This window comes from Protopterus annectens, chromosome 3.part0 (assembly GCF_019279795.1).
Source record: "Protopterus annectens isolate FY-2018-M chromosome 3.part0, PAN1.0, whole genome shotgun sequence".
Taxonomy (NCBI): domain Eukaryota; kingdom Metazoa; phylum Chordata; order Ceratodontiformes; family Protopteridae; genus Protopterus; species Protopterus annectens.
This window is the reverse complement of record NC_056731.1, coordinates 451,509,429-451,520,392: the sequence shown is the minus strand read 5'-3', so window position 1 is coordinate 451,520,392 and position 10,964 is coordinate 451,509,429. Positions and strand designations below refer to the sequence as shown.

Below are 10,964 nucleotides of genomic sequence, written 5' to 3'. Positions count from 1 at the left end.
ACAGACAGATCTTTGATCACTCACTTAAAATGTTCCCTAATTAAGTTGACTCCCTAAAGAAAAGCATACCATACCATGTTGTAATGTCACAGCCTAACAGACACTGGATGTAACTTGATTAGGCCAAATCCTAAGTCTGAGACAGATAAGTTGTTAGGGGAGGGGAACCTAACCATAAAAATGGATACAAGAGGATTCCCGGTCAAGGAAGGAATACCTTCTTTAAGAATGCAAAATATATCCGCCCACAAATTTTTGATAATTGAAGAAAGGAACAGAATCCCTAGAAATATATGTCATGCTTGCAAGGTATCTCAAACATTTGGACATCAGATGCCTTTTAGAACAAAGGCCTATTCAAAATGAAGGCTGTTCCTGTACTGATGCAGTATAAGTGAAAACATTCACTAATAACAGCAGTGTTGGCTGTTTGTTGAGAAGGAGCCAGGGAGTCTACCACTATACTGCTCACAGCAACCACACTCCCCGTACCGCTGTACGATCCAGTGTCCATCTGCAGCGCTTTAGTAACATATGATCCTGATGTCTAGTTAGCTTGACTTTCAACTATTCGCTCACTGTTCACCTCATCAATTGTGAAGATTGGGGAAGAAGTTCACACTAACAAAAACAATACCAGGTGGATGCACCACAGTCTCAGTGGTACAAGCAACTTCTTAATAAATGATTTACAGTGTTCACAGTTAGTTACACTATACTCTTAACTAAGCACAAATGAAACCGCAATCTGTAATCCATTAGAAAATCTTATCTTCTATAGAAACATTTGCTGGTGACTTTTTCCAGGGAGCTAAAGGGTCACATGGCAGCATAAATTTAGCAGATATTTAAGCAGAGCTCTCTGTCATGCCAGGAAAAGACTGCCAAACTTCAGACAAAGCTGACAGCCATTCACTGCGCTGACAATCAGAACTATTTCCCCTTACAGCCAGACCTCCCTGCATATGGGTCACTACATGGTAGGTAGCCTTGAGCACTATCGTATGATGTCTGACTGCTCTTTTAGTCTGGATGCAGGACAGATGTCCAACTGCAGCCGTATGCACTCATTTATGAATACACTGTAGCAAAGATCCTTCTAATGAGCATTTGTAACATTTTCTGATGGTGGCTTAAATGATATAGATACTCTGTCCAATGACCAGAAAGTGCTGAGGAAGATCCCCCAGTAAATATCCGATACTGACCATATTTTTGAGTGTGGAAGTGACAATGTTTTCTTATAAACTCCTTTCCTCCAGGGTTATTAAGGAACCACACTTCCACCAGTCTTACTGGTCCAAGCAACTTTAGCAATGATGCAGAAGGAACTAAATTAACCTAAACATGAAACACTAACATTAGTAGAACACAGAAGAATGAGCTGGACTCATTTTCTTCAAAAATAATGACATGCCTAAGAAGGTAACCATCTTTTTCTACACAATGCATTCTATATGAGCAGTACTGTCTGTTTTGCAGTATTTAAGTGTTTAGACCCAGTCCTGGTAGAGAATTATCAATTTATATTTAAATAAGGAAGCTGAGATGAAAAGTGTGCAACAGATAAAACAGTACTTACCTTCTGAATACCAGACAATTCACTATCCAACTCCTGTAACTTTTTGGATACCTGCTCTAAGGTCTTCTCAATATCTTTCAGTTTCTTCAGCTCAGCTTCTTCCTCTGGGCAGTTCTATGAAGGGCATAACAACACTTGTTATTTCACCGAATTCTGTCATCCATCTACTAATTACAATACTAATTACAATGACATCTGAGATCAAGCATTACTGTCAAGAGCTACATGCAAAAGTCACACAACTTTTGTATTACCATTTCTACAGGAAAAAAAAGGCTATAGATTTTCACTGTAGCACCGAGACAGTGGTGAAGCAAAATTAGAAGTTATGTACATACCATAACGTTCCATGTTAGTTGTCTTCTCTCGCCTTCTTTCTTGCTGGATGGGTTCGGAGCCGATCCTCGGCTCTGACTCGGCACTTGCTAAGCTCGAGAACTCATTTTACCAGCTCGAGGCAACTCTATATCCCATGATGCAAGGCGTGACTACACCAGATCTCATTTGGTAGCTAGAAGAAACCCTGCCAAAAAACACTTCTTCCCCAGGAAGAAGATAACTAAATGTAGTAGAAAACTAGGCCGATAGCCACTAACAAAAATGACTCTTCCTATTGGGAAAGCTTGGAAAGAGTGACAACACCCCCAACAAAAGGAAGGTACAACCTCAAGATCAGTCCAGGCCAGGGGGAAGGAGGGAGGGACGCAAGAAAGAAGGCGAGAGAAGACAACTAACATGGAACGTTATGGTATGTACATAACTTCTAAATGTTAAGTTGTCAAACTCACCTTCATTCTTGCTGGATGGGACCGCGTCCCTATCACCTCTATCCTGGGTGGCTCAATGGAACAGACCCTTGAGAACTGTGGAACCAAACCTAGCCCTGTCCCTGGAGGCCAAGTCCAATTTGTAATGAGAGACAAAGGTGTGAGGAGTGGCCCAAGTGGCTGCTGCACAAATGGTGTCAATAGGTAGCCTATCCTGAAAGGTTGTGGATGTGGATAGGCTCCTAGTAGAATGTGCTTTTGGTTTTGAGGACAGTTGCTTGCCTCTAAGATGATAAACATAGGAAATGATAGAAGACAGCCATCTGGATAAGGTCACTTTAGAGACTGGGAGACCTTTTCTGTTCTCTGCATAAGAAAGGAATAGTTGATCAGATTTTCTGAATTGTTTAGTTCTGTCCAAATAATATCCGAGTTGACGATGGACATCTAAACAATGAAGTTTTTGTTCAGCTTTGTCTGAATAATTAGGGAAAAAAACTGGCAAATCAATAGATTGATTAAGATTCGTCTGGGAAGCAACTTTGGGCAAAAAGGATGGATTAGGTCTTAATGATACCCTATCTTTGTGAAAAACCAAGTAAGGGGAATGGACACAGAGGGCTTGAAGTTCAGAAACCCTTCTAGCTGAAGTAACAGCCACCAAGAAAATTGTTTTCCAGGAAAGAAACTTTAAGGAGCATGTAGCAGCCGGTTCAAAGGGGGATAGAATCAAGGATGCCAGCATTATGTTCAAATCCCATTGTGGAGGAGGATCTCTGATTGGGGGCTTCAGGAGAAATATACCTCTCAGAAAGGCTTTGCAAAGCTTGTGAGACATTATGTTTTGATCCGCTAAACCCACATGAAAATTTGAGATTGCTGCCAATTGGACTTTAACTGTAGAAGAAGAAGACCCTGATTGAAAAATCTCTGCTAAGAAGTCCAAAACTGAATGCACTGGAGCAGTAAAGGGATCTATGTGTTTAGACTTTGCCCAGAAAGAAAAACGTTTCCACTTACTAGCATAAATCTTTCTGGTTGGAGGACTTTAGAGAAGCTACTATGATATTCCTAACGGGGTTAGAGATCATAGGAAGCCTGGCTAAGGAAGGAAGTGGAGCAACCAAGCAGTGAGGTTGAGAGAATGAATGGCCCGGTGCGGTTGACCCGACTGGTGGGTCAGAAGATCTGGAACTGGGTCCAGATGCCAAGGCTGTGCCAGGAGATGACGATGCAGGATCGGAAACCAAATTTGTCGAGGCCAGTAAGGGACAATGAGGATCAACTTGGCTCTCAATACGGTAGCTTTCTGAATAACTTGTGGTATCAGTGGAAATGGAGGAAAGGCATACAGAAGTCCCCGGGGCCAATCCTGAGTTAGAGAGTCTCTCGGGGAATGGCCTGGTAGAGGAAAGAGGGTGAAGAAGTCCGGGCATTTGCTGTTTTGGGGTGTAGCAAAAAGGTCGCAGGAAGGGAAGCCCCACTTCTGAAAAATCTCGTCCACTACCGATTACTTGAGAGACCACTCGTGTGGCATGAGAATAGCTCTGCTCAGTCTGTCTGCTAAGAGGTTGGATCTCCCGGGGATATGCGTTGCTATCAGAAACCGATGAGAGGAGATTGCCCATTGCCAAAGTCTGAGAGCTTCTCGACACAGTGGGTAGGACCTGGTCCCGCCCTGCTTGTTGATATACCAGACTACAGACATGTTGTCCGTCTGAACTGCAATAGTCCCTAACGGAAGAAAGTCGCTGAGGGCTTGCAATGTTAAAAGCACTGCTCTCATCTCTAGGACATTTATGTGCAGATGGTATTCTATGGGTTGCCAAGTCCCATGGACCATCCTGCCCTGATAATGCCCCCCCCCACCCGATCAGGGAGGCATCCGAAGTGACTGTGGCAACCAGAACTGGGGGAACAAACAGTCGGCCCTGATGGAGCAGTGGAGAAGACATCCACCAGGTTAGATGACTCTTGCACGACTGCGTGACAAAAATCTCGTGACTCATGGGGAGCTGCTGGAACGACCACTGAGCAAACAACATCCACTGCAGAAGACGCATGTGGAAGCGGGCTAATGGCAGTAGAACAATGGCCGCAGCCATAAGACCCAGAACCTTCAGGACAAATTTGGCTCTGATCTTCTTGCTGAGTAATATAATCCGAACATACTTCTGAATGTCCAGAATTCTTTGTTTTGTGAGTCTGGCTGACATACTGACAGTGTTTAATTCTGCGCCTATAAAGGTAATAGATTGGCAAGGCGACAGAGAAGATTTTTCGAAGTTTATTGAAATCCCCAATTGTTTGCAGGTTTGCAGAGTGTAGTCTCTGGCCTTGAGAAGTTGAAGCCTGGTGGTGGCGGAGAGGAGCCAGTTGTCTAGATACGGAAACACCTGGAATCCTTGACGTCTCAGATGAGCCGTAACCACTGCCATACATTTGGTAAACACTCTGGGGGCTGTAGTGAGGCCAAAGGGCAGGGCTCTGAATTGAAAATGACTGGACCCCAGCCGAAAGCGGAGAAACCTTCTGGAGCGCCTGTGAATCTTTATATGATAGTACGCATCCTGAAGGTCTATTGAGCACATCCAGTTGTCCTTGCCCAAAAAGGGTAGAATGGACTGAAGCGTGACCATCTGGAACCTTGCCTTCTTGACAAACTTGTTTAGTTTGCTGAGGTCTAAAATTGGTCTCCAATCTCCCGTCCTTTTGGGGACCAAAAAGAATCTTGAGTAGATGCCGGATCCTACTTGGTCTGCTGGCACTATCTGGACGGCTCTTTTTGCTAGGAGCTTTGATACCTCCTGCTTTGCCAATTCCCTTAGACCGAGTGAGACGTCTGGAAGGGAATGATGAGGAATGGGATACCTCTCGAAAGGGATATTGTAGCCCTCAGATATGATCGACTGTACCCATTTGTCTTGAGAGAGGGAACGCCAGGCTATTGGGTACAGCGACAATCTTCCCCCGACTGCCTCCAAGAGTGGGCAGTCGGGCAACACCTCAGGGATGCTGGAAGGGTTTATCAGGGAGAGTCTCCCTGCTACCCTGATTCTGCGGACCCCCTCTGCCCCTAGGGCGGCGCCTATTGTTATTATTACCCCCTCTGCCTCTGGGGGTAAACTGACCACGTGTGTCCGGCGTGACTCCTTGAGATTTACGGAACCACATTTTCCCTCCCTTCTGACCTTTTGGATAGGGTCTTGAAGGGGTGGAGAAATGGACTCCTACGGCAGAAAGGGTCTTGCCGTCTTGTTCACACCTGGTCAATGTATCCTTCACCTGAGGCCCGAACAAAGCCGAACCGTCATAGGGGGCATTGGTGAAGGACGCCTTAAAGGGGTCTGCAAAATTACAAAGCCGCATCCAGGCCTGATGCCTAAGTGCCACTCCTGTGCCTGCGGCCCTACTCGCCCCATCGGCTGCATAAGAAATGAGCCGCATGGAGGAGTTAGTCAAAGAATTGAGGATTCCTAGCTGTGAGGCAATCTTATCCTGAGCCCCAGTCGCCGAAGGATCCTGAACCACTTCACCCAGTTCCTTGAGAATGTCTCTCTGAAGTCTGGTAAAGTGACAAAGGTAGTTCAGCGAACGCATGGCAAAGGTCGCTGAAGAAAAAATCCGCTTGCCGTACCTATCCATGGTCCTAGAATCCTTATCAGGAGGATGGACAGGCACAGAAGGATCAGCAAGTTCCTTCTTGGTGGCCGCCGCCACCACCATAGTATCAACAGGGACGCCCTTAGAAAGAAACTGTTTGTCTGCAGGGGCTGTAATAAATTTGGAGGGCCTCCTAGGAACTGGTTCCACAGAATCTGGAAGGCCCACGCCTTCCGAGCCACTACTTGCATGAGTGGGTCGAAAGGCGGAGACACCCAGGAGGTGGAGGGTCGAGATCCAAAAGCCTCCAGGTATACCGACTCATCCTCGGAGGGGTTAATGGAAGGCCAGTTCCCCCTCTGCTTAAGGAGTTCCAGGATGTCTGAAAAAGAGACATCCTCAGAGGGGGACCGTGGGGAACCCTCCGACTCATCTAAGTCGGTATCTGATGTAGTAGACTCAGGGGAGTCTGTGTGCTTCCTCTTACACATCCTCTTACCGGGGGTTCTGCTGCGGGATCAGGAGAAACCTCAGAAGAGGAAGTTATTCCCAGTGGGGAAACCTGGGGTGATGGATCTCTGGGTCCGGGAGCAAGAGACTGGCAAGAGACATCAACAGGCACCGAAGATGGAGGAGCTAAAGGAATAGACCGTTGACCTAGCTCAGGGGCTAGGACACTCCTCATCACCTCAAAGGCTCCTCTCCCAGGGAGGCCAGAAGAATCCCGCTCCGGAGAAACAGGAATCCCCGGTCCCACCGAAAGAGAAGGCTCCGAAGCCGATGTCGGTGCCGAGCTAATCAATGCCGAAGCTCCAAGAGGGAGAGCAGGGTCGGACAAGGGTCCGATGCCACTCGCCCCCCTCGGAGCCGACAAAGGAGACTCGACGACCGGATCCCTCCAAAGAAGGTCTTATGGAGGAGATCGGAGCCAAAGACGTCGGAGCCGAAAGGGGCAGTATCGGCTCCAGCGCACCCATGGTCACCGTTCCGAGAAGCTCCGGCTCCGAACTCTGAAGGAGAGTCGGAGGAGAAAATTCAGGGGGATGAGAAATAGCAGACGTCTGTTGAGACGGGCTATGGAGCATTTGGGCTAGTGCCTGTGACTTCAACAGTCTGCTTACCACCCTCTCTAAATCGTGGTCTGACAGCCTGTTAGATCTTGAAGATCGGCTCCGATGGCTCCGCTCTGACAAAAGAGGAGATCCCGGAGCCGAACGAATCGACTCCAGGGAAGGAGACAGAGATCTCTTCCTGGATGGAGCCATCGGAGCCGACAACCCCTCGGTTCCAGACGGAGCCGAAGACTTATCGGCTCCAATACTGGATAAAGACACGTCGGCTCCGGCCAGAGCCGACAAGGTAATGGGTATCTGTGTGCCGGAGCCAGACGGAGCTGACACCACAACTTCCAAAGTGGAAAGATCGGCTCCGGCCGGAGCCGATCTCGACTCCGGAGGAGTCGGAGCCACAGCCGAAGGCTTGGACACTACAGCCTGGGCTTTAGATGGCTTAGAGGGTTTAACCGACCCAGCCTTGGTCGGAGAACCCTCTGGCTTTAACAAGCCACGAAGAATTAATTTGTTTCTTCGTTCCTGCAGGACTCTCTGGCTAAAGGAATGACAAATGGCACAGGAGTCCTGCAGGTGTAAAGGCCCCAGGCAGTACACACAAGAAGTGTGACCGTCTGTCAGAGACATTTTCTGACAGCACGAGTCACACTTCTTGAAGCCTGAGACCTTCACTTCCTTAGACATAATTATGTCCACAAAAGCACAAACACACAACAGTCACACAGTTAACCCCCAAAAAACAGACAACACACAACCGGACAGGAATTAACTGAGAAGGAGGCTTAAGGCCTAAAGAAAGGAATAAATCCTAACTTAAAGAAAGGGAAATATAGGGTAGATATAAACACAATCCAAATGCAGGCATTAGTCCATCAAAAATATGTAATAAGTATAATCAATCACCATAAGCGTAATCCCCTGATGGCAATAAAACGCTGAATGAAATTCAAGATGTAAGATACTTTATGCACTTCTGCAAGTTCAATAAACTTTTATTTCCAAGACAGAGTGAGCGCTTTCGCCAATGGGCTTCTTCAGACTCTTAATACAAATAAAAAATCCTTTAAAACTTCTTTAAAAAGCCCTCCATGGGTTCTCATTGGTTACGAAGCTCATCAGTGTTATATAAATTCTTTAAAGTGATATATGCATCATATGTCATACTATTCCACATATTTAAAAACACAAATTCTATTTAAAAAACTAATATCTAACAGGCGTATATATTAATGTCTAGTAGAATTAATAACATTATATTCTAAATATGACATACATATATACACGAATCTATTTCAACTACATTAAGATGAAATATAAATATAAATATAAAAATAAAGACATTCCGCTTTCAACAGCGTCAGCTTAGACATTCAAACTATTGGAAATAATTCCGTAAAGTCAAAGTTTAGAGATGAATAATATAAACCCAAGTGTTAACAGACAAGGCGGTGGACTAAAAACATGTTCTATAACATTTGGATGTACGCCTTAGTATAGAATGTCACTTCATCATGTGCGAAATGCTACATGTAACCTAATATCTAAACATTACTGAATATATAAAGACTTATAAAACATAACCTAACCTAACCAAATAAAGAGTTATATTTTACATCTATATATACATTTATTATAACATCTCTTAAATTATTCAAAAACCTTAACGGGAATATTACAATCTATGGCTGTATTGGTAATGCCTATAAAATAATAAATAAAATCTATATTTAATAAACAATTATAAAATATATTATATGTATCTCTATCTAGTAAACAGTATAGGCAGATATCAGTTCATCTATCCTATTCATTCAAATTGACTCTACAAAAACATTAGAAAAATATCGTTTGACTATACGTGATAGAGTCAACGAGTGTCAATCTTGAAAAACCTTCCGTGCACTCACTCATATTATAATGGCTATAAGAACTCCAATCAAACTCTACCTGATTACTTTGCTCTGTGTAACCTTCTACTTTTTAAGAAAGGTTTAATCTGTACCTTATCATTAAGGCCAGGAGGTGTGTCTGATCTCCATCTGATAATCCACTTAGTCTCACTTTCCAATGTTCTGTTGATCAAATCTCCTCTAAAGCCTTGAAAAATGGTTTGGATAACGAAACTTGAAGGTATGATCTATGCCTGCCACTTTATTATGCCTTGCTAGTGCATTGACATCTGAACCTACTCTGATTTGATAGTTATGCTCTCTAATACGTTCTTTGAGAGTGCGATTGGTCTTCCCTATATAGTAAGCAGTGCATGCATTGCATGTGGCGACATATATAACATTCTTACTATCACAGGTAGTGTTAGTATTAAAGTTGAAAGGGATGTATGAAAGTCATATCTTTATTGATAAAGGCACATTGATTACATCTACCACAAGGTACAGTGTTCCTGGTCACGATACTGTCAAAATGAGTTGTGTTTCTTGGCCTACATAGTATACTCTTAAGATTGGGGTGGTTTTTAAATGTTATACGTGGTATAGGGCCTACAACTTCACTGACCTCTCTATCTGATCTTAAAATATCCCAATGTTTATACATAGCTTTCTTAACTTCTAAACTCATCTTACTAAAGGTCAGGTCCGCCCTAACTCCATTCCTACCAGAGTTATCAGTACTAGGTTGTTCCATGTACTCCATAAAATACGGTCTTGCTCTACTGGACCTTAGAGACTCCACTGTTTGGATGGTTTCAGAGATTTCTTTCTCATAATAACCCCTCTCCAGAAACCTTCCCTTCATCTCCTGTATTCCATCTTCATAACAGGTACGATCAGGGTTAAGTCTGGACACTCTCATGAACTGTCCTTTTAGGACATTATTAAAAACATGACGGGGATGCATACTTTGCCTGTGTAGTAAGTTATTCCTCTGGCATCCCTTCCTGTGTATGGACGTATTCAACATGCCATTTGCCATTCGATATACCTCAACATCCAAAAATGAGATATTGCTACGAGAGAAATTCATAGTGAATTTCAAAAACTCAGTGGTTGAATCAAGGTATGTTACAAAATTGTTGAGAGACTGCTCATCTCCCAACCACAAGATAAAAAGGTCATCTACAAAACGGCAATACATGCCTATATATTCATTGAATTGTGGGGTGTCATGAAGATACTTATCCTCCCACCTGGCCATGACGAGGGTGCATTACTGATGTGCAAAGATCAGGAGCCGCAGTAGTCAGACCTAAAGCAAATAGTACAACCCCAATTTTAAATAAAATGCCTGCACCACTCCCAATAGCCCAAAATTATTTTTTGGAGCATTAAAGAAAATGTGGGGGAGACAAAATCATTAGTTATTAATCTTTCTGTAAGAACTTTGAACAAGTATGAAGAGCAAGTTTTAAATAAAGGGCTTGGGTTTATTCCCACTAAAGATAGTGACTTGGTGGATACTATCATAGATACCAAGTTGTTTATCCGAACATACAACTTAGACTTGATTTTGGACAACATAATGACCATATGGGAACTAATAAATTTCAGACTAACAGTGTATATGTCCCACAACTTCACCCTACAGTTGAAGTATTTGGGAACGTTTTAGAGAATGATATTTATAAATGCTTCCAAGATAAGAAACCTAACAGACATGGACAGAATTTAACTTATAATCAAAGACAAGCTCTGAAATCCTTAAAGACTGACAGGTCAGTTGTTATTAGACCAGCTGACAAAGGTGGACCTGTGGTCATTATGGATACCACTTATTATGATGATAAGATGAAACACCTACCTTAAGATAAATCAAGACGAGCTGGTTGACAAGGTGTTTAGTGTGTACCATACCTTGGACGACCTGGTTATGTCTTTTGATATAACCCAACAATTGTATGATTATTTCAAAGTTAAGGATCCAACCATACCGTTAATCCAAGGACTACCTAAGGTCCATAAAAATAATATTGATCCACCTATGAGA

At 43.6% G+C, this 10,964-nt stretch overlaps 1 protein-coding gene across 1 annotated transcript in view; it reads right to left on the bottom strand.

Moving 5' to 3' along the window:
• Positions 1-1,071: 1,071 nt before the first annotated feature.
• BAG1 (BAG cochaperone 1) overlaps positions 1,072-10,964 on the bottom strand; it is a 616,246-nt gene continuing 606,353 nt past the window's right edge. Inside the window, exons 4-5 of the mRNA XM_044065597.1 lie at positions 1,583-1,696; positions 1,072-1,341 (exon numbers count right to left, since the gene is read on the bottom strand). Of these exons, the coding sequence (XP_043921532.1) occupies positions 1,072-1,341; positions 1,583-1,696 (384 nt within the window). The remainder of the gene's footprint in view (positions 1,342-1,582; positions 1,697-10,964) is intronic.